General features: G+C 60.9%; 2 protein-coding genes across 3 annotated transcripts; both read right to left on the bottom strand.

Annotated features, from left to right (window-relative positions):
* Window positions 1-392: 392 nt before the first annotated feature.
* Window positions 393-7852, bottom strand: MYOZ3 (myozenin 3). Of its 2 annotated transcripts, none has more exons than XM_074838858.1 (7): window positions 7564-7852; window positions 6507-6593; window positions 5942-6096; window positions 5594-5668; window positions 5346-5493; window positions 4903-5074; window positions 393-2058 (listed from the first exon to the last, which is right to left on the bottom strand). In XM_074838858.1, the coding sequence occupies exons 2-7, from the start codon at window positions 6535-6537 to the stop codon at window positions 1896-1898; spliced, it is 744 nt and encodes a 247-aa protein (XP_074694959.1). In that variant the 5' UTR covers window positions 6538-6593; window positions 7564-7852; the 3' UTR covers window positions 393-1895. The 2 variants fall into 2 exon arrangements, with proteins under 2 accessions (XP_074694959.1, XP_074694960.1); XM_074838859.1 differs by having other exon boundaries at window positions 4958-5074.
* Window positions 7853-8229: 377 nt separating this feature from the next.
* Window positions 8230-22093, bottom strand: SYNPO (synaptopodin). Its single transcript, XM_074838355.1, has 7 exons — window positions 21849-22093; window positions 21526-21707; window positions 21221-21417; window positions 20650-20843; window positions 20034-20317; window positions 11862-13759; window positions 8230-10557 (listed from the first exon to the last, which is right to left on the bottom strand). Exons 1-7 carry the CDS (start codon window positions 22091-22093, stop codon window positions 9778-9780), a joined length of 3780 nt encoding a protein of 1259 aa, XP_074694456.1. The 3' UTR covers window positions 8230-9777.
* Between the last annotated feature and the right edge of the window lie 431 nt (window positions 22094-22524).

Below are 22524 nucleotides of genomic sequence, written 5' to 3'. Positions count from 1 at the left end.
CTGCTTCCTGGAGCCCAGCGTCTGAGGATTTTGATTTTTATTTGGCTGCTGCCAAAGCCGAGATGCAGAGCAGGCAATGCCAGCAGGTCCACTTTTAGTTCTCTGTGCGATGCAGCTGGGCTGTGCCGTGCTGCTGGAGGTGGCGTGGCACGGCGGGGCCATGGCTGGCAGGCAGGCAGGCTGGCTTTCTCTGCAGAGAGAGCTGGGCTGGGGGCAGAGGGGATCAGTTTAGCTTTTGTCGGGTAAGAGCCGTCCCCGGGCAGTGTTGGAGGACAGGCAGGGGCATGCTGGTGGATGGGGGAGCGCCGCAACGTTTGCCGCTGCTCTGGCCCCGAGTCTCTGCCGCTGGGGCCCGTGAGCACCGTGCAGACCGATCTCGAATGCAAGCAGCCTTTACGTTACCACAATTTATTTATTATTTTGAGCCAGGTCCCCAGGGGTACACGGGTTCTTCAGCTGATGGACAAAGAGGAGAGAGATGGGTTTGGAACAGGACAGCAGCTGAGCATCAGCAATTCTTAATGTTTAAGGAACAGACCGTTTTTCGTTCCATTTGGTTGTCCCCTCCTGCTTCTGGGGGAAGAACACAGCAGTGAAAGTTTCCTGCCTGAATGGTGTGTTGTGGCAGCAGAATCCCTGTGTGGGATTTGCTCTGCACATCTGTCTGCACGGCATGGCAAATACACTTCCCAAGGGAAGCAGCTGTTTAACTGCATTTTTACCACCAAATTTACTTGCCCAGTTTAACCACAGTGGTAGAAAAATAAACTTTTATCCTGATGCTCCTGCTTTTGCAAGATTAAATAAAGGTGACATTAAGAACCTGACAGAAGCAATTCTAGAAAGGCTGTATTAAACTAAAGATTTTTGTCAGCAGGGTTTTCCAGATGTTCTGGTGACTGTCCTGAAGACTGGTGTTAGTGGCATGTCCCACTGTGTGTCACTGCTGAAAACCTTTGTGTAGTTGAATCCTCACTGCTGATTTTTGTGTTCCCGGGGAAGCCTGCCCTTGCTCTGGACTCCCGGCTGCGCTGCTTTTCCTTCCCGCTGCTGCTGACGTTGTCAGAATATGCTGGCAGGATCTTCAGACTGGTGCCCTTCTGCAGTGAGTCCAGGCAGGGCCTGATCCTTAGTGACCAGTTCTATGAAGCAAATCTGGCGTAAGTCAATCCGAGGGCTTAGATGTTTAAGCGAGGCATGCAAATAGCAGTAGGAAGGGGAAAATACAGCTGCCAAGGGCTAGCCAGTAGCTTGTGGAAACAGGGCACAAGCTTCCAACTCCCAACATTCCTCTCCCATAAATCCTGGTTGTGCTGTGTTGGTAAACAGGCAGATTCCCCGTTCCTCACTCATTTTTGTTGTCCAGCCAAGCCCAGGGTAAGTGCTTTTAACGTGCCAATGCCTCTGGTAACTTGTTTTGCTGCTGCTCTTCAATTATCGCCTCCTCTCGCCATCCCGACTGAAATGACAGATGTAGAGTTAGCCTGAAGATGGAATTTCTCTGCAAAGGCACCAGCTGTCAGAGCAGGTTGTGTGTGAAGAAGCAGGGAGACAGCTTGGTGTGTGGCAGCTGGTGGTCCTGCCGTTTTCCACGAGGCAGGGCAGAGGACAGGCTGTACGGGATGTTTTGTAGGGGAGCTTATGGGGATCTGCTTGCATTAACGACGAGAACTTGGCTGGTTAGCTTAGCACTAAATGCCCTTGTGATGATGGCTGGGATGAGGGGAATTCAAAATGGTCCCAGACTTGAGCTGGTTCGAATCCTGCTGAGGAAGACAACCTGAGACCACTAGTTTTCAGGAAGAATACTCCCTCCCCTCTCCCCTACCCTGCGAAGTATGTTGGAATCTAGCGAGAAAAGCATCCGTGGCGATGGCGAAGGGAGCGTGTGTGTGCTACAGCTCGTCGCTCTCCGGTAGAACCCGCACCCAGCCTTGTGGCACCCTGTTGAAGTTGGGCCTGTGGGCGATCACCTCCAGGACACTCAGGTTATCCAGCTCCATGGTGGGCACCGAGAACGGGTCGCTGAGCAGCGCTTTGTCAAACGGGGTGGGAGTCCTGCGGCACGGGAAGAAGCAGAAACCACGTCACGAGGAGAAGTTGTGCGTCTCGTAAAAGTGATAGAAAAAACAAGTCTGGATTTACTAACCGAGCCTAGCAGCAACTTAGCAATGCCTGCAGCCAGTGCCAACCCTCCTCTTCCTCCCCAGGATGCCGTGAGAGCCTCTGCTAGCCCAGGGAGGTGTTTCTCCTGTGCAGAGCCAACCGCAGCTCAAGCTTTGGCAGGGCTGGGGCTTGGTGCCTGCACATCAGGGGCTGTGCCGGGGAGGGAGGGAGCCTGTTGTTACCTTTACTGTCGCCTTTTGGTGGGCTCTGCTGACAGCAGTAGGGGTGTGCTGCACATGAAGGGGGTTAGATTATGAGAGCAGGTGATGGTGACAACCTCCTGGTCTTTAGAAAGTGAGTTGTCTGCAATTAATGTGCTCTGCAGAGGGCCGAGGCTGATGGTGCTGCCTCCTGATCGCTCTAGCACATGTGCAGGCAAATGTCTTTCTCTTGGCCCTGGCTCCAGGCTGCCTTTTGGGACAGCTTCTCTTGAACTGTGACTAACAGAAGGAGCAGTGTGGGAGCAAGAACTGCCATCCCTTTCTGGAGAAATGTGGAAAGGGACTGGGGAAGAGAGTGCCAGCCCCCAAAAAGCCAAGAATGTTGGTTTTGGAGCAGCACATGGAGACTGAGCTATCAACGAGGCAGAGCTGGGAATGTTTGCTTTGGGAAGCACTGCTCGAACATGAGTAACGTGGCACTGTTTTGCAACAGAGGAGAAATAAGAGGGGAAAGGTAAATGAGAGAGGCTTGTTCCAGAAACTTTCTCCCTTCTGGAAAAAGACAGTCCTTTCCAAAGCGTGGCTTTCACTCTCTCATAAGACAGCACACTGTAGCAAGGTAGCTGAAGGTCTTTGCATCACAGCCTGAACGTTTAAAGTTGGGAATAAATCAGTCTGCCTTAATGCAGTGGCTGTTGAGATGGTGAACTCGCCCTTGCCCTGTGACCCATGTGAGCTGTGTGGGGATTCACCTAGCTTTAGGCAAGACTGCTGGCTTTTCGCTAGCCCATTTGTTCCAAAAAGCTTGTTTTTCTGCAGTTTGGTATTTGATGAACTGCAAAGTGATTTAAAAGCCAGCAGCTTGGAAGATCATGAAAAGCCCAGTTAAAAGCAGATTGGCTCTCTGAATCTTCATGCCTCAGTGAAGAATTAGAGGAGGTGGCAAGAGGCTTGGTGTTAAATTAGCATCCATCTGTATTAAATAACAGTTCAAGACTTTAAATAGAAAGGCAGCCTGTGAGAGGGGAGAAATGGTACGGGGTAAAGCATTATTCAGAAACATGCCCTTGCTTCAGTCCCTGTCCATAAATAAATACTGAGGCAGGAACATGGCTAAATTTTGGAAGAAAAGAGCCAAGTGTCTGCAGCAGCTCGTTGTTCTCCTCCTACGGCACCTCCTCGGATGTGACTGCTCCAGGAAAGCTCAAGATGGCTGAGTAGCTGGGAAGGAGACCCCGAGGGAAGAGCTAACGCAGCCCCTTTGCTTCCCCATGCTTGCCTGTGGGTTCTTGTCCCTTCTGTTAACCCCGCCACCTCCTCCCTCTCTGCCTCAGCCCCACTCCAGTGAGGACCAGTGTGCTATCATGCTTTCACTGGTGCAGCAGGGGAAACGCAGTGGGGCTGAGTGTGCAGCAGCCTTGTGCTGTGCCCCTCGCCCAGCAAAGCCCCCGGGCCGAGGGAGAGGAGAGCAGCGAAGGGACGGTGGCAGCAGCATCTCTGCTCCGCCGGCGGTCGGGCTGGTCTCTGCCCTTCGGGATGCCGTTCTCAGGCGGAGGGGTTGGGGTCCCCCTTCCGCCAAGTGTTCCAAGTGCAGAAGTCCTGACCCTCACGACTCAAATCTCACCCCAACGGGGGCTCAGGAAAGCTGCTGTCTGCAGAGGTGCAGCGGCAGATGGTCTGATGGGGAGCGGTGCTGTGTCCCACTAAGGAGCTCCAGTGGGAGCTTGCCTAAGGGAAGGTGACTTTGGCCAGGCCACCGAGGCTAATGTACTTTCATCCTCATGAAAGAGGCTTTCAGTGAGGAGAGCCAGAACCTCAGTTTGCAGATTCCCTGGGATGATGTTCAGCTTAAACGTTCAGTTCTCATTATTCTACTTTGGGCTGCTGGTGCTTTGCTACCACCAGATCTCCATCTCCTGGAAAGGAGATTTTCCTTGGCAGTCTCCATGCCAGGGTCCCAACCTTGACCCCAGTGTAATTTGGAGGTGTTGCAGGGCATGGAGCTTGCCAGGCTGAGCCACCAGAAACTCCCTGGCCTGGAGACTTCAATCTCAAGCAGGTGTTTGGAAGGAATCTGGTGACCTCTTAGCACCTTGTGGGAAGATTAACCTTATACCCCCACTGCTTCCAGCAGCTGCTTGGATACCTTAAGGAAATTAGGAGATAGGAGAGAGACTTGGCAGTGTCTGTGCCATTCCTCCCCTCGGCCCAGAGCTGCGCCCGGCTGCAAACAGCAGCCATTCCTTCTCCAGGACCATGTGCATGAGAATTAGTCCTCCCAAATTTCATCCCTGAGGCTACCCAGTGAGATCGAGATGCTTAGGGCTGTGCGGGCCCAGTGGTGGAGCTGAGAAGAGATCTGGGGAGCTGCTGGAGGCAGGGACCTTTGCAGAGGAGCCACGGAGGAGCTCCTGAGCAGGAAAAGAGCAACCTTAGCCCTTGCTGCTCCCCTGTGCTGTATAAAGCGGGCATGGACCATCGCGTTTCCCTGCCAGGATGGTTGGTGCTTCTTGAGGCTGAAGGGCTTGGCCAGGGGCTGGACAGGCTGGCGGTGCCTGCTCTCAGCCACTGTTACCTGTTGAAGCTCCTGAAGTCCCATGGAGAGGGTCTCATGAGGAGCTGGTTCTCACCATGCACAGCATTGTCCTTGTCACTGAGGAGATCTTGCCATGGGGATCGGTAGCCCTTAGGGATGGCAGTGATGTTGAACTTCTCTGGGGGAACTTCTTTGAGGGGGCCTGAGTATCCTGCACGGGGGGAGAGACAGTGTGGGCTGCTGCGGCTGCAACTGGGCTGGGGCAATGTGTTGAGGAGGGGAGAGGGGGCTGGGAACACATGAAGGACATGCTGCTGGGGTCAGGGTTACATATATATAACATAAATATATATATTTATATATATAAAAACTCTGTGGGAGGGTTTTGGAGAGGACCCTTCGGCAGGCAGCAGCTCGTTGCCTCCAGCCTCACATTACTGAGGTTACAACGGCGTTGGCTTTGGGGTGTAAGTGGCATTTACCCGGGGCCAGAGCATCAGGGTTGAGGATTTTGCTCATCTGCAAGACTTTCTCTGTCTTCTTGGGCACTGCAGGGGGGCCGCCCTGGGGCGATGCTGCCACGTGGAGCTCGGAGTGATAACTCTGCTGGCCATCAGCATCCTCCCCTGCCTGTGGGGGGGAGAGTCAGCGAGCACAGGGAGCTCCCCCTGCCCTGGTCAGGACTTGGGGGGCTGCCGAAAGCACCTCGGAGCTTCCTCCACCTACTCACCGTCCACTCATTTGCTGTTCCCTCTGGGTCACCTTTCTCTGTGCGGTGTGAGCCACCCGTCCCTGGCTCTGGGAACTGCAGGAGGCAAGGAGAGGGGTTGGTGGGTGCAGAGGGGAACCAGTGCCATCCCCTTGCTCTTCAGTGGATGCTGAACCTGACGCTTGCCCATCTCCATGCCCAGCCCACCAAGCCATCTCTCCTCTCCCTTCATCTCGGCATAGCAGGCAGCTGAGCATGGCGGCCCTGCTGAGAGACCCCCAGCCCTGCTGGGAATCGCTTCCCTGCAAAGGCTGCGAGAGCTGGGAAGGGCTGTCCTGCTCGGAGCCAGGGGATGAGCCACAGACCCACCTCCTTGTAGCCGCTGGGATGCTCAAAGACGAAGCGCTGCATCCGCCTCTGGCGCTGCTGGAAGAGCTGGGAGCCGCGGTTGTTCCGCAGGGAGAGTTCCTCGATCATCAGGTCCTGCGGCGTGCTCATCTTCTTGCCCAGGTCCAGCTGGGGCACTGGGGAGGCCGGGGGAGAGCACAGCCACAGCTGAGGCTGCTGCAGTGCTGGGGACCCCCGTGCCCAGCGCAAGGACAGCGTGTCCCCTTGCCGGGGTCCCTGTCGCATGGCTTGGCCATGTGCCCATGCCAAGAGCTGCACCAGGGACTGGTGTTTCCTCGGTGTGGGGAATTGTCAGGGAGTTTCTCAGCTCCAGAGGCTCAAACAGCCTCTCCTGCCCCTGTGCACAGACCCCTCCAGCCTTTGATGTGCAGTTGCTGCCCCTTGGGGCTGTAGTGCAAGAGAGGATCAAGAAAGCAGGCACAGTGGCCCTGGGGAGTGGGACCAGTGGCTTCAACCAGAGCTGGGTTTGGCCCCTAGACAGGGGCAGCACTGCCCTGGGACCGGCAGCACCCCCAGCCCCCCTTACCGTCTTCAGGGCCCGGTCTCATGATGGTCATCACTTGCTGCCACGCTCCTGGGGCAGCTCTGTGGGAGGGGGATGGATCGTTCCTGGCTGGAAGAGAGAGGCAGCCCCGAAGTGACACCAAGCATGGGGATGCATCAGCCCCAGGTGTGCCACAGGGAGAGACCGGGCTTTGGCTGAGCATCTCCCCCAGAGAGCCTCATCCCTGAACACCTCCCCTGGCCAGCATCATCCCTGAACACACCCCCCCGCCCAGCATCATCCCTACGCTACTCTCCATTCCCTTCAGTAGATGTAGGGAAATATCCAAAGCATGCCACCCGTCAGCCCCTGCTTATCATCTTTCCTCTTTGCCTTTCTTTAGGGCAGAAAACATCCCCAGTTCTGTCTTTGCCCACAGCAAGCCGGTGTCCTCACATCCTGAGCCCCCTCGGAGCAGCACCCACTGCCTGCAGCCTGCTGGGCGAGCAGAGGCCCTGGCTGCCCCCCCCCCAGCACCTCCGCCCCAGCAGAGCTATTTTCAGCCGCTGGCCCTGAGTGCGGGGGCTGCAACCCTGACCCTGCCGGGGAGAGCTGGTGAGCCCAGGCAGCAGCGAGACGGGGCGCGGGGTCACTGTCCCCCCTTACAGGGCTGGGCTGCTCCTTAGCTTCCAGCTTTATGGGGGGGAGGCGGCTGGAGCCCAGCCCTGGCCTGAGCCCCCTGGGCTGCCCACCCACAGCAGCACCCTCCTGCACATCTGCGGCATTAGGCTCAGCCCTGTTCGACGCATCTCATGTCCCTCTGCTCAGGCTGAGGCTGTGCACCTTCCCCGAAGAGCCCTGGAGAGCAGGGGGTCCCCACAGGTCCCCGGCATGCAGCTCCCTGCCAGCTGAATTCAACATTAACCTTCCGCACGGCGAGCCTGGGACCTGCACCCCATCCTTTCCTGGACCCCCTGCTCTGGGGAGACCATACCCTGACCCCCACGGTGGCAGTGTCCCCACCGCCAAGGCTGGGATGTCCCCAAGCCCCATGCACCACCCACTTGCTGACCCCAGTGTGGGACCTCAGCTCCCCTACCTGGCCAGGGGATGGCCCCGGCGACAGGGACCGAAGATGCTCTCCTGCTGTGCTGGGGATGAGGCCAACGCCAAGCTGCAGCCACCAGCGCTCGGTGGCTCTAGCTGGCCCTCCGTGGCACCCCCAGGCTCCCTGCTGTTCGCCCCGACCCGTGCTGGTCTCCAGCCCAGATGCCAAGGTCCGGCCACGGGACAGCAGTTATTTCTGGCTGAGAAAGGGGGCGGAGCGGGGCTGACCCTTGGGGACCGGTAAGCTGTCATCCTGTCACGGAGCAGGGCTGACCCTTGGGGACCGGGATGCCACCACCCCGGCACGGAGCAGGGCTGACACTTGGGGACCAGGATGCCACCACCCCGGCACGGAGCAGGGCTGACACTTGGGGACCGGGATGCCACCACCCCGGCACGGAGCAGGGCTGACACTTGGGGACCAGGATGCCACCACCCCGGCACGGAGCAGGGCTGACACTTGGGGACCGGGATGCCACCACCCCAGCACGGAGTGGGGCTGACACTTGGGGACCGGGATGCCACCACCCCAGCATGGAGCGGGGCTGACACTTAGGGACCAGGATGGTGGCCATGCAGCAGCAGCAGGAGGTAGCCATGTGGCACATGTGCCCAGGCCACCTCAGGGACGGATTGGAGCCAGGCAGGCCAGGCCGGGTGGGATAACGGCAGTTTATTTCTGAGTTACAACTGTGTGGTAAAGGCAGGTTGTGGCGGCTGGTGGAGTGGGGGGGGGGGGGGGGGGGGGGGCGCTGTGTCCTGGGAAGGGCAAGCTGCAGGGTGGGGGACCCCGGGAACAGGGGTGGGCTGGCTCCGACAGCGTGTCCCAAGGAAAGAGAAGGGGTGACAGGGGCTCCCTGAACAGGGAACGTGCCAGAGCCCTGGCAGCCCAAACGCATCCTCCTTTCTCGGTGCTGGTCCTACCAGCACCAAGGCTGTGTCCTCAGGGGGGGTGGCTGCAGTCACTGCTGTAGCACCTCCTGGCACCCCAACTGGCTCCTGCTCACCCCTGGGTGGGGACAAGTGCTTTGGGGACCCATTGCCCTCCTGGGCACCCACTGCTCTCCCCAGGCTCTGCAACATAACTGTGTCCACCCTGATGCCCTCCTCCCCCCATTACCCCAGCTCCACCTCCCTCTGACACTGCTGCCCTTGGGGGGCCTCTGCCTGCCCCTCCAGTCCCTTGTGGGGCTCCCCATGGGGACACCAGCTTGTCCCCAAGACACTCTCAGCATCACTTCCTGCACCGACACCTCCTTCAAACCCTCTGCAACCTGCATCACTTCCTTCACCCCCCCCAACACAGCCCCCCACCCTCCCTGGCTGCCACAGCACCCGCCGGTCCCTGTGTGTCCCTCCATCCCTCAGGGGTGGGGACAGGGATGGGGTGAGCCTGAGGATGGGGACAGTGACAGGGTACAGGATGGGGCTGTTTCTCTTTGCCTGGGCAGGGCGGGAGGGCACCTGTAAACACTCCCCTTGACATGGCAATAAATAACTTTGGCTCTCTTTTTGGTCACCAGGGAAGGATTTGTGGGGAATTTCTTTAAGAAGCGGTCAAAAGTAAAAAAAAAACCAGTAATGAGGAACTGTGGGGCTGGAATAAAAAAATTAACTTTTCCTCCCCAAAATCTGGTTTCAACTGAAACCAGCCAGATCTGGAGGCTGGGAGAGGGTCCCCGGCCGTGGCACCCGCTCGGTGCTGCCCACCCCTGACCGTGACCCCATGGGCAGCAGCACTGGCTGTGCCACCCCCAGGAAAGCAGAGCTACAGTGACATCCCGGGGTGACACCTTGGTGCTGGGGACAGGGGGCTCGCAGGGGACCACCGAGCCCATCCCCATCCTGGCTATGTGGCATGGGGCTGACTGGCGGGCAGGGGCTGCAGAGGGAAGTGGGGGGGTGCTGGGGGCTGGCTCCCCCCTTCTGCCTGCTCTGCCTGCTCTGCCTGCTGACCACGCAGTCCTGCCCCAAAAGGTTAGGGTGGTAAAAATAGAGTGGGGCCATGGAATGGCGGGCAGGCGGGAGGCACCTGACCCCGCTGGCATGCCAAGGGATCGTGGTAGCTCCCTCGGGGAGCGGGGACACTGTTTTTTGGGGGGCTTCAGCCCCGAGGGTTGGGGTGTTCCCGGTGTGGAGGTCAGCGGGTGGCATCACCCGGGCTGGCAGGGCTGGGGAGAGGGTGACCTGGTCGGGGCTGGCTCGTCTAGGAGGTGCAGGGAGCCCCCGAGGACAGCCCCCCCGGCTTCAGCCGCAGGCTGCCGGTCCAGCCCCGGGGGCAGAGGTTGAAGCTGTGGATGCCCGGGCTCTTGGTCCCCGAATCTTCGGAGTCAAGGGAGACGTCCGAGTCCGTCGGGGACCGGGAGGTGCAGCGCTTGGCCGGGGACCGCCCGCCCACCACGGGGGATGGCAGGGGGCTCTTGGGGCTGGGGGACAGCCCGGGGACGGGGCAGGAGGACATGCTGGGTGGCAGCAGGAGCCGGCGACCTTCTGCCCAGGCGGCTCGGGGCATCCCGGGGGAGGCACAGAACTGGGGGCCGTCAGCCCGCGGCGATCGCAGGGGGCTTTTGTGGGTGGGCGAGGGGCTGCCCAGGCTCCCCAGCACGCTGCTGGCAGCCTGCGGTGCTGGGGCTCTGGAACCTTCCAGCCGTGCCGGCCGGGGGGACTGGGGCAGACTGGGGGGGCCAGCAGGGATGGGGGTGAAGGGCCGGGAGCCCTCCGGCCCCACGGCTTTGGGAGAAGAGCTCTTCCTCCGGGCAGCGTTGATGATGTTCCTGGCGAGCCGCGCTTGCATCTGCCGGCTGGCCCGGGGGTCGGCGTCCTGCCGCAGCGGGGACAGGGACCTCTCGCTCCATGGAGGGGACATGGGGGGTCCCTCGTCCAGCTCAGGCACCGAGGCCGGGCTGGCCCAGCCGTCCAGGCTGCCGGGGCGCCGCGCCAACCGGGGTGTCCAGGTGGGCGAGGCGGGGAGGGACGGCCGCCTTTCCTGGAGGGGGACAGAGAGCGGGTTAGTGCCGGCACCGCTCGGCGGGATGAAGGGGACAGAGCAGAGGCACAGGAGCAGGATTGGTGCCGGGGCAAGATTGTGTTGGCTCAGCCCTCTGGGAACTGGGGATGCATCTTCATGCACTGCACCTCCGGCAAGGGCTCCCCAAAAATGCATTTGCCTCTTCACCCCCCACCAGACAAGGAGGTCCGGGCAGGCTGAGCCTGTAATTAATCATCCTTGCCCAAAATATGACCCAGGACTTCTCACTACCTGCAGCTTCCTAAAGCTTCCCTCTGGGTGATGCACGGAGACTCCCCCCTGCACCGCTCCAGGGGTCCATCGCCCAGCAGCTGCTCCCCAGCCAGCAGGAAAGAGAAGAGCCAGGTCTGACAGCGCAGAGAGTGTATTCAGAAAGAGGGGAAAAAAAAAAGAAAAACGCAGGAGAAATAAAAGCACAGTCAAAAGGCAACTCGTTACTGTGAGGAGAGTGGCAGGAGCGAGGGATGGGCAGAGGCACGGCTGGACCACGAGCTGAGCATCACCCAGCAGCCCTGGCCAGCACATCCCTCGCTCCTGGCCGTGCCAAGCTGCGCTGCCCATCCCCAGCTCCAGCACCGAGCGTGGGGAGGGACAGGAACCCCACGGTGTCCCCAGCCCTGGCACCACAGGGCCCTGCTGTTCCCCAGGGATGTGGCTCTTCCTCTGCAGCGTGGAAGCAAATGAGGACAGATCCCAAAGGAGCAGCAAAAGAGAGAGGAGCAGGCACAGTGAGGCGGGAAGGCCGTGTGTCCCTTCTGGGTTTGCTTTGGTAGGAGGCAGATAGGAGCCGGCAGGACAGAGGGGCTGTGGGTGTGTGGGCAGAACCGGCAGCCGCCGGCTGTGAGAGCTGGAAAGGCAGGAGGCGAGGAAAGGGCAGAGCCAGAGATGCGATGCTCCATACAGCTTCCAGGTGAGAGAAGAGAGAAAGCGCCGGTGGCTCCGTGGGACGGGCAGGATCCCAACGGCTCTTTGTGATCCTGCGGGCTCTACACCCCGACTCCTGCTGCCTCCCCAGGACCCCTCGGCTCCCGTTACACCAGGGACTCGGCAGCACCTGTCTCACCCACCGTCCCAGCACTGCAGCCTCCCAGCTACTTCTTTTTTCTATTTCCTTTTCTTTTTTTCCCCCTTTTTCGTGGTTGGTTTGGCTTTTGGCACACCCGTGAGCAGATAGGGAGGACTCGGCCAGCGGAGGGAAGCCTAAAACCCCCATGTTTTTCTCTCCGCCACGGCTACTTGTAGTAAAAAGAAGGTTTCCACACCTGCGGCTCAATGCCGGCGTTCCTGGTGGAGTAGGAGGGCCGGGGCGCCTGGAAGCCTCCCTTCGCTCGGGGCGGCAGCAGGCGGCACGGGGAGGCCAGCAGCACCTCAGTCGGGGCTCCGGGACCGGCACGGCTGCCGTGAGTCAGGGGCAGATCCTCGGTGGTGCTGGGGAAGGGGCTGGAGGTGGTCTGGCCAGCGCTGGGCACGGTGGGGGGATGCCAAACGGGGGAAGGAGGCAACAGAGAGGTCGGGCAGGAGGTTTGCTGGGAGTATGGGTAGGCGTCAGGGAGAGAGGGTCTGGGTGGAGGCACCTCCTGGGGCACGGACCTCGCCGGCCCTTTGGATGGGGAGAGGATGAAGAGCGAAGACTGGAGCTGGTAGGGCTGCTGCTTGGAGATCTCCAGCTCCTTCTGGGAGACCTCGTTCTCCATCAGGTTGCCGCCATACAGAGACGCTGGGGGGGTTTTGGAGGGCCTGGAGGGACTCTTGGAGGGGTGTCTGGAGACCATGGGTGACAGGCAAATGTTGGCATCGTACTTCCAGGAGGGAGGCAGGGACATGGTAGGTGATGGGGACCGCAGCAGCTCAGGCTGGGAGGGAGCCTCGATGATGAACTTCTCCATCCTGGACTGCCGGCGGGCAAAGAGCTCGGCCCCCTTCCCTCTCGCTTCACTGAGGTTGTGGCTGGGCTGTGGCTTCGGCTTGGGCTGGATGGTGGGAGACTTGAGGCAGGAGGACCACGCTGGTGCATCGTCGGCTGGCAGAAGGTGCTGCCCACCCCTGGGTGCACTGTTGGGGACAAAGTTGGCGGCTTCAGCCCCGAGGGCGAAGGGCTCATCCTCAGCACTGGGCTCCCCCTGCTCCTTCTGCTTCTTCCTGCTGTCCACGCTCTGGACCAGGTCCAGCAGATCAGGGTTGGGGCCCAGTTTTGGCTTCTCAACGAAAGTGAACATGGACTTTTTGCCAGCTCTCCGGGCAGCTGACTCCTCCAGGATCCCTGTTTTGGGCAGGGGGTTTGGTCCGCTCACCCCACAGCTCAGGGGGGGACCTGGCAGCATCTTCTGCTCCCGGGGGGGGTACAGGGCTGAATAGGCGGGGGGCGAGCGGACGCGGGTGAGCGGTGGTGGGCTGCTCAGGGTCTCTGCGTAGGTGGGTGGCGGGGGCAGCTCGGTGGCAGGGGGTCCCTCCATGGGCTGGCCGCTGGTGGGGGACGCCTGGGTGCCGAAGGGTCTAGCCGTCCGGTTCTTCACAGGCTTGGGCTTGGCCAGGGTGAGATGGACCTCATAGTACTGCCGGCCCTGCGCCCCGTTCTGCTGCTGGCTGGCTGGGGGTGCTGTCCCTGTGGCCGTCCCCGCTGGCGCGCTGGGCACCTCGCTGGGCACCTCGCTGTTCTTCCCCTCCTTGGGGCTCTGTGGCAGGACAAGAGCCACCGTGCTCAGCCCCGCAGGGGCTCCCGCATCCCTGAGCCCCCCCACCCCGCTCTCCGTCCCGCTGGCCGCCCGCTCCTGCACACCATTGGTGGTGGCCGATGTCATGTTCTCCTTCAGGTAGACGCTAAGTGGGACCTGCTGGGCTTCGGCAGGCACCTCCCGGCACGTGGAGGCGTTCACCCGCAGTCCCTCTCCCAGGGTGCTGGGCTGGTCAGGCGCCGGCTTTGTCCCCTGTCCCTTGCCTTCCTCCATGGCTGCTTGCCGAGGCTGGGGCACAGGGCTCAGCGGCAGCCCCCCACCGTGCCCGGCCTCGGCGAGCCCATCGACGCGCTGCTTGCGGCGGTTGAAGAGCAGAACACCCTTGGAGCTGGGGCTGGGTGCCGTGGTGAGCTGCGCCGCGATCCTCCGGCTCCGCGCCTTCGCCTCCTTCAGCTCCTTCTCAGAGAGGCTGGCGCTGCGGGACAGACCTGGGCAGAGGGGAGAGGGGGTTAGGGGGGGCTCAGCAGGCATGTGGGATCTCAGCCTTCCTCACCTAGGACCGGAGCCCTTCCTCCAGGTATCCCCCAGCATCCCAACCCCTTCCCTGGCAGCTGGAGTAAGGCAGGAGAGATGCTCTGGGGCTGGGGTACACAGGGGAGATCTCGCAGTCCAGGGGTGATGGGGACCCAGTGCAGCCCCCGCCGAGATGCTGAGCTGCAGCTCCGCATGCTGGGGGGACAGACAGAAAAGCCCAGGGGACACCCAGGGGCATTCAGTACCTTTCCTGTCCCGCCCCATATTTTGGCTGGGGTCTGCGCTGCGGTGACTGTATGGGAAAGGAATTTCTCCAAGGGCTTCGGCAGGTCTCGGGTTGCAGCTCACATGGTTTTGGCCCCCGGCTCAAAGAGGCAGCAGGCAGAGAAGGGGCCAGCTCATGTCCCCCAGCCCCTTACCCCAAGTCCCAGCATGCTCAGCCCCGAGCAGGCAGGAAAGCAAATCCAGCGACAGCGGAGAAATGCCAGCCCGCCACAACCTCATCATGGCCAGGCCAGTGGCCAGCCCCATCTGGGGACTGATTTATGGAGCAACACGAGATGGCAGCAGCCGACAGAAACTGTGCAGATCCTGACCTGCTGGACACAGACACAGCCTTCAGCAAGGCACCAACCTCATGCCTCGGAAGCCTACGCAAGTGCTAAAAGCAAAGTGCTAAAAGCCGGCGAAAGCCCCGCAGCCATAAGCCAGAGTGTCGCTGGGCTTCTCGTGTGCTGGCCAAAAGGTCAGGGCACCAGCCCTTCCCCAAGGCCAAAAGGATGTGGAGCTGCCAGGAATGCATTTTCTCAGGGTAAGCAATTTCCTACAAGCTCGCCCTGAAGCGCCCGTGGGAAGGGCAGCATCCTCAACCCCACAGAGGCCACTGCTGGGGGACAGACACCAGTGCGGAGCATCAGCATCACCCCAGCACCCAACAAGGGTGCAGCCCCCTCCCCAAAGGTGCCCAAAGGCGCTGCCGGGATGGCTGTGATGGGGTGTCCCTGCTCCAGCCCCAGCAGGGAGGTGGGTGGCCAAGGCCGCCCACCCTGAGCCCTGCTTCCCTGGGCGCTGCCAGCACCCGCTCCCCTTCCCTTCCCATCCCTTCCCTTCTTCCCTTCCTTCATGTGTTTCTCATTTTCTTGCCTTCTGTGCCGCTTGGGAGCCTTCCAGGATATTTTCAGCAGTGGCTCAGCCTACCAGCGAGGGAAGGGATGAAATGACTAAACCAAATCCTTCCAGCAAGCCCACGGTGAAGCAGAAGGGCTGCTGCAAGCTGGGCATCTCCTCTTCCTCACCCTTCATCCCTCTCGCCTCCCTCAGCATCCAGCAAGTCCCTGTCCTGGCCCCAGCACTGCCAAGGCACGCAGGATGGCCCTGCCTCCCCGCAGAGAGGAGGAGGAGGGCAGATGAAGCTTTTGGGCTGCCTGACAGGAAGGTTTTGGCTGGGCATGGGGGAGAGGAGGCAGAGATGCCAGTGGAAACTCTCTCCTGGAGACAAGGAGCCCATCTGCAGTGGCAACGCCAGCGGCCAACATCTCCCCCGGTTAGCGCCCGGCATTGTTTAACGCCCCATTTCTATTTGCTTTGGCGGCGGCACAGAGCGGGGCCGCGGTTTCCTCCGGCCGGGCTGGCTGGAGGGCGGCCAGCACCGCGGCTCCCACTCCACGGGGTCGCCCTCGCCGCCTTTATCTCTGAAACGGAGAAGAAATACAGCCAAGGAGCCGTTGAGAAACAAGCCACAGGCTCCAGATGTCTGTGAATTTCGTGCTCCAAGCCGAGCATCCCCGCTTCCTCGGAGGCCGAGGCCGCCTAAGAAGCCGAGCTCTCGGCGGAGCCATTTCGCAGCCTCTCGCTCTTGCTACTGCCTTTTAACAGCAACTGAGGGGCCCTGGGGGATCTCCTCCATGCTGGAGGGATGACTCAGCTCTTGGCCAGCCCATTCCTGCTTGGACTAGCCGCCGGATACACTCCTGCATAGCCAGGACCAGCGCCGGGATTTGTCCCTGGGGGATTTTGCCCCCAGGTATCCCCATCCCTTGCTGTCGCCCCAGGCACAGGCCTCCCTCCGGGCCAGGGGGTGTCGCCAGGTGGGAGCCCCCCGCCTGAAATCCCCTGCTTGGCGTCTGCTCCCAGCATTGCCCTGCAGACCCCCATCCCCTATGCTCTTCCAGCAGCCCCTCTGCCACTGCCCACCTGGTACCCACCATTCCTGGGCTGCTCCACCCGAGCCTGCTGGAAAGGAATCCCTCAGGATACTAATGAGGATTCTGGGGGTAGTAACTGCTCTTCACATCCAATGTTTATCACACGGATGGAGAGCACTGAAGCCTCTAGCAGGTCAGAGGAAATTGCAGAGAACAACCCCGTACACCACCCTGCCTGCACAGCCACACACAGCCTGGCAGACGGACAAACGGACAAACGGACAGACGGACCCTGCAGCCCTGCAACCCGGCTCTGCAGGCACCGCTGCAAAAGTCGCTCATCATCGCTTGACCAGGGGTGATGTGCCATCCCCAGCCAAAGGACGGGGACCACCTCCTCTGCTCCAGCCTGAGCCGTGGGATGGGGTTATTCAACCTGGCACAAGAGCCTTTAGCCATCTGCCGTGGTGGCCGGAGGGACACCGTCACCCCGGGTGACTCCTGCACCCCTCGCTCTCCTCCTGGCCGCAGGGGACATCCCTTCATCCTTCCCCGCCATCCTCTGCCAGCCGGGGAGCCTCGGGCAAGCTCTGGCTGGGTGCTTCCCCCAGCCCCAGGCAGACAGGAGGGAGCTCAACACGCTGAAAATGTTCAGCTGCTGGGGAGGAGGAGGAGGGGCGTGGGGCTGAAGGCAGCCTGAGCAACGTGGGGAGGAGGCAAAAGAAAAACTACGCGTGGCTGAGGGCGCGGGGAGCTCACACAGCACTGGAAACCAGCTTCCGCCCATTAACGGGAGTCCAGTCCAAACTCTGAAGGGTGACGAGCTCTTCTCGCGCTCTTCCACTCTTCCTTCCTTCCTTCCCACGCCACACACCGGCTCACCACTGCACTGCCCTTCAGAAAGGAAATGTCTCCCCTCTCCAAATGTCCTGGCTTCTTCCAAGAACAATGAATCCAGCCCCGCCAGCCCTCTCTGCTGCCATGTCCCCACGTCGGGTGGTCCCTGGCAGCCCCCAGCCCTGTGGTCCAGGGATGCCAGAGAAGGAGATGCTCCCTGTGCCCCGCAGGACCACTGGACCCCCCGTGCACGTGAGCAGCCGGCCAACAGCCCCCGAGTGCTGTTTCAGTGCAAAGCACTTCAGCTCTGGCCAGGGGAGCCTATAGATCTCTATATTTATATAGGCACTTGCTCTGTAGGTTTCCTGTTGCTCCAGGGGTGACTTCCAGCAACATCCCCCAAGTGCAGGGCTTAACAGCTTCTTACTGAGCTGTCAGTCATCCTTCCCGCAGCACGTACTGTGCTCTCTCCTCCAGAGTGAGGATGACGAGGGTGATGAAAGGCATTTTTGTTGCTCTCCCCTCCTGGCCAGATGGGAAAAAAAAAAATCCTTCCAGCTCAGCTTTCCGTGCAAAGGATGGGTCCCCCTGCACAGCGCTACTGCAGAGCATCTGAAGTCCAGCCAGCAAAGGCTGGAGTCACCATCCGACCCCAAATGATGGTGAAGGAACTATCAGACCCTGCTTGTGGCCCACCCGGCCCTGACAGGGACTCCAAGAGCTGGAATGAGACAAGGATTTGGCCCCAAATTGCAGGGAGGGGAGATACCCCAGGGCTCTCTGAGCTGCCAGATTCAGTGGAAGTTGCTGGTCTTGATGTGGCCAGGATGTCACAAGAAGAAAAACAGCGACTTGGAAGCTGCCACCTTGCAGGTGTGGGTGGCTGTTGCATGGTGGTGACAAGTCCTTGTGCGGAGAAGCCAAGAGGTAGCAGAGTCCTGGTGGGATGCAACAGGCCATGTGAAATCTTGGACTCAGGGCTGGCAGGCGACGCCAAAATCTCTGATTTGGGCTCTAGCCTGCTCCCGGGTCGGACGCTTGACCATCCCAACATCACAGCCCACCTTGGCCAGCTCGCAGGAGGATGCTCAGGATGTCCCACCAGGCCTCCCGCCCACCCCATGGCTGTCCAGGGCCAGGCAGAGCACGGACCTGAAACCCCAAATCCACCTTTGCACAGCGCAGCAGCCACCGTCCGTAACACGCAGGCACTTTTCCCCTTCTGACCATTTCTTGGGCTGAGGCAAGTCAACCCAAACGGTGCCTCTTATTGGCAAAATCCCACCAGCAAAACCCAGCATTAAACCGAGAGAAACCCCATCTGTCCAGAGGGACACACGCTGCCGCCGTGCCACCGCCCTGCCACGAACCCAAATGCACATCTACAGCCGGGCGGTGCTGGGGAGGAGCAATCCCGTGTTTTCACCCAAACATTGAGGGCTTTGGACACCGAGGAAATGTAAGCAGGTTTTTTGGCAGAGGAGCCAACTGGCCTTTTGCCCCAACTACAGCTGTGCAGGATTTTTTACAATGCGCACTAACTCGCACACATTTAAGTCTGCGCTTCCCTCCAGCTCCCAGAGTTATCCCAAATAATCTGCTGCTAGGAAAACAAGGCGGGTAGCACAGACAGGCAGTCAAGCTAGCTAGAAACAGATATGATTCAAACATATGGACAAAAATATGACAAATTTCTGCCTCATTCCCAGCTTCCAACCCTCTTATGCCCCAGATATAAAACCTCCATGAAGTTTTTATCCGTGCTGGCCCTTCAGACCCGAAAAGCCCCGGCTCAAGCGGTGGGTGCCATGGTGGGAGCGAGCTCTCCTGCCTGGCAGGGCACACTGTGCTGGGCCTCTCCTCGCAGGCGCCTTTGCCAGTGACAAAATCTGGCACAGCGAGAAAATTCGATGCGCTTGCAAGTTTTCCCTGTGCTCAGTTCGCAAAGGCTTTGCTGGATTTGGAGCTGTTTGCCTCCCCACGGTCCTCCCAGCTCACAGCCATGCCCCTGCCTTGCCCAGCACCCAAATCCTACTGAAAATCACCCCACAGTCTCCAAGCATCAAGCCCTGGGGCACCCATCTGATACCCAAGGGGAGGAGGAGAAGGTGCTGGGGGGTTTTTGCTCTTTGACAGGGGCTGGCTGCCCCACCCCAGCCCCGCTTTCCTGAGGCATGCCAAGCCGAGGGAGTGCAGCGAGCAGCCCCAGCCCCACGTGCATCCACACTGGGGAAGAAGAGGCTGTTGCTACCACAAAAGTGGAGGCAGCACCTTCCCCCAGCCAGCCAAAATTAAGCTTTTAGCTTTGCAAAAAGAGTCTAGAGCCAGGCAGACCTCCTCCAGGCTGCCCTGTCATCCATCCACCCGCAGCACAGAAGAGCCAGCCCATCCCATGGCTGGGTACCACGGGGACCCCCATCCCTCCTGGCAAGTGAGTCCCAGCCCCCCTACACCCACCGGTGCTTGGACTTGCCACAACACATCCCAGGCTGCCAGGGCCCTGGTGACACCGGACTGGTGCCACAAGCCGGAGGCGGTGGCCTGGCGACCAAAGGTCATTTGGCTCAGCTTGTCCCCGTCGGATGGAGGGAGTGGGGAGGGGAGCGGCACGAAACGAGGCCTTTGCCTGCCCCTTGCACAACCCGTAAGGGATCCATCCCGCTGGCTGCCAAGCCGGAGGGACAGACCTCATGTCTCCAGCACGGGGTGGCACGGCCAGGGGAGATCACGTCCCCACCGCAGGGGACAGGGGACATGGCCTGGGAAGATGATCTGCAGAGCTGGGAGGTGTGACCCTGCCGAGCGCTGGGGGGGACCCCCACATCCCCCCACGTCCCCCCACGTCCCCCACTGTGCCTCCCACACCCCGTGTCAGACCCCACGTGTGGGCAGAGGGAACCGACACCCGCCCAGATAATTTCTAGAGAGAGAGACACCCCGCTCAGCCCTCGTCTCCCCCGCTGCGGGCTGTCTGGGGCTCCACTCGCCTGCCCTTCACCCACCATCAGCCCCCCGTGCACCCCCGGACCCCCCGTGCCCCCCCAGCCCGCGGCACCCCCGGACATCCCCAGCTCCCACCACCCTCCTTGCACCTCCCTCTGCGCTCCCACCTCCCCCCACCCCATTTCTTCACTGGCACCCCCCGGTTCCTGACCTGGCCCCCCCTCCCGGCCGGCTGCCCCCCCGCCCCCCCGGCCCCCCCAGCCCCGCCCGGGGGCAGCCGCCGCCTCCCCAGCCCCAGCCCTACCCGCGGTGCCGGTGCCGGTGCCGGTGCCGCCGCCGCCCCTCGCAGCCCGTCTGCACCGGGGAGGAGGCGGCGGGCAGGAAAGTTGCGGCAGCTCCGCCCTCGGAGCGGGCCCGGGGGGGCGGCGGGCGGGGGCCGGGGGGGTGGCGGGTCCCGCCGGCCCTGCCCCTGCCCGCCCCGACAGACCGACCGGACGGGACGGGTCCCCCTCCCCGGCGGCACCGGCAGCCGCCCCGGCTGCCCCCGGCGGCCCTGGCCCGCCGCTTCCCGTCCCGGCTGGGGCTGCCCTGAGCCCGGGGGCGGGGGGAGCGCAGCCGGGGCATCCCCTCACCCCGACCGGGGCATCCTCTCATCGCATCCCGGGGCACCCCCCTTTCCCGGCCCTGTGCATCCCCCTTGTCCCTGCCGCTCACATCCCCCGTTCCAGCCCTGCACATCCCCCCTTCCCACCCCTGCACATGCCCCCTTCCCACCCCTGCACATCCCCCCTTTCCAGCCCTGCGCATCCCCCTTTCCCAGTCCAGCACATCCCTTTTTCCCAGCCCTGAGCATCCCTCTTACCCCACCCCTCACCCCCTTCCTCTCCTCCCAGCACTGCTGGGGACCTGCAGCACCTTACCCGGGGGGGAAGCAGGGCGTCCCCTTGCTGCCAGTTTCCCCAGTGCCTAAAAACTTAGGGCACTCGGAGCAGGGCAAAAATCCAGCACCAGTGTCAGCACCCTGGGGACCCGCTGGGAAGGGCACCAAAAGCCCTCTGCCGAGGATGGTCTGCTCCCAGTGACGGGGGGACCACAGCCCTGGGTGAGATGATTCCTGGGGAGCCGGCATCACCGTCCGCCTCGCCCCCCTGCTCCTGCTGGGGCTGCAGAGCCCTCGCCGGCTGTCGAGCTCCCAGGCACTGCTGCGAGTGGGACCAGCCTCACCCCCTTCCCGTGCCTGTCCACACCGCAGGATGAGCTCTTGGCTTTATTTTTTGCCTTTCTAATTTCCTTTCTTCCTGCCCCTCTTTGCTTTTTTGTGCTTTTCTGGTTTTTGAGGGAGACTGGCGCTGGCTCGGCAGCCCCCAGGGAGTGAAACCTTCCGTTTATTTGCACACCAGACAGAGAAACCAGTCCTGCCTCCTGTATCTCCCAGTTGCTGCCTCTACCCGGGGCTCCTGCACTCCCCAGCCTGCCCCGAGAGGTGCCAACCAGCCTGGGCCGCTGTGCCAGATATTTGGGAGCAGCCAGCCTGGCCTTGGGCTGCTGGATGGGGACCAAAGTGGCACCTAGGACCTGCCTGGCTGGGTCTGCACCATTCAGGGGGGCACCCACTTGGCTCCCAGCATTCAGGGCCACCCCTGCATGATTTTGGGTGCAGGTGGATGCACCCCTTTCTCTTGCAGGAACTGTATGGGGTGGGGGGTCCTGTACCCCCAGCCAGATAAGCAGAAGGGGAGCAAATCGCTGACACCTTCTGGGGATGCTCCTGCTTGCAGAGGCAGCCCCGATGCCACCTGCGCTTCCCTCCTTCCTCTGCCGCCATCCCTGCTCTGAACCAAACCTCTTCTTTGCAAACCTGCAGGGTTTTTGCAAGGTCCCAGCACTGCTGCCGGCGCTCAGGACCCTCAGCGACATCCTGCCTGGAGGCTCTGGAAAGTCTGACGGGTCCCACAGGCAGTGGCTGGTGGTGATCTCACTTGGAGGGGGAGGAAACGGGACAGACAAACTCTTTCCAGCAAACCTGTTGAGTTACTTTAAAATTCCAGGCTGGCAGCAAAAGTGCTGGATGGCGGTGCGGGTTAGGAAAATGCTGAGCCTGGACAGAGTCAGGCCTGACCTTTCCCCGCCACAGATCTGCCATCCCAGATCAGAGTGAGAAATGGGAAGACTATTTGGGTCCATCTGGTTTGTGTGCTGAGCTCTGAAACACGACGCCTGTACGGCCGGGGGAGCTGCTGGGGCAGCAGTGAGCCAAGGAGCTTGGCTGAGCTTCCCAGTCCTCATCCCGTTCAGGGAGCTGCTGGCTTTGAGGACGTTTGACACCCCAAAACGGAGGGGATGGATTCTGGACACCAGGTTCATGTCAAGCATCCCCAGAAGGTCCCACGTCCTCCCCATCCTGGGGGCTGCTTTGGGAAAACCAGGCTCTGAGCAGAGCAGCAGCATCCGATAACGTCATCCCATGGGGACAGGGACACACCTGCCTCGGCGCCACATGGCAGCTGAGATAACAGCTGGGCAGGAGCAAAATAGAAAGAAGGGTGGAAGCGGGGATTAAAAATGTGTCCAGTGTCTGTAAGAGGATGGGTCGAATCCTGCGGGAGCATCTCCCCTGGGTGGGGAGGTCTGTGGTGACTCTAGATATGTGCCTGTATTTGTGTCACTGTGACAAAGGGACAGTCACTGAGGGTGTGAAACAGGGCTGTGAATGGCAGAGACCGGAGGAACCAACCAGCCTGAAATAAAGCGCTTAATTTTTAAACCAGGGGCTGGAAGACAGATGGCCCCAAATC

Source organism: Strix aluco, chromosome 13, assembly GCF_031877795.1.
Source record: "Strix aluco isolate bStrAlu1 chromosome 13, bStrAlu1.hap1, whole genome shotgun sequence".
NCBI lineage: Eukaryota > Metazoa > Chordata > Aves > Strigiformes > Strigidae > Strix > Strix aluco.
Note: the sequence above shows the minus strand (reverse complement) of the source record. Positions and strands in the feature narration are given on the sequence as shown.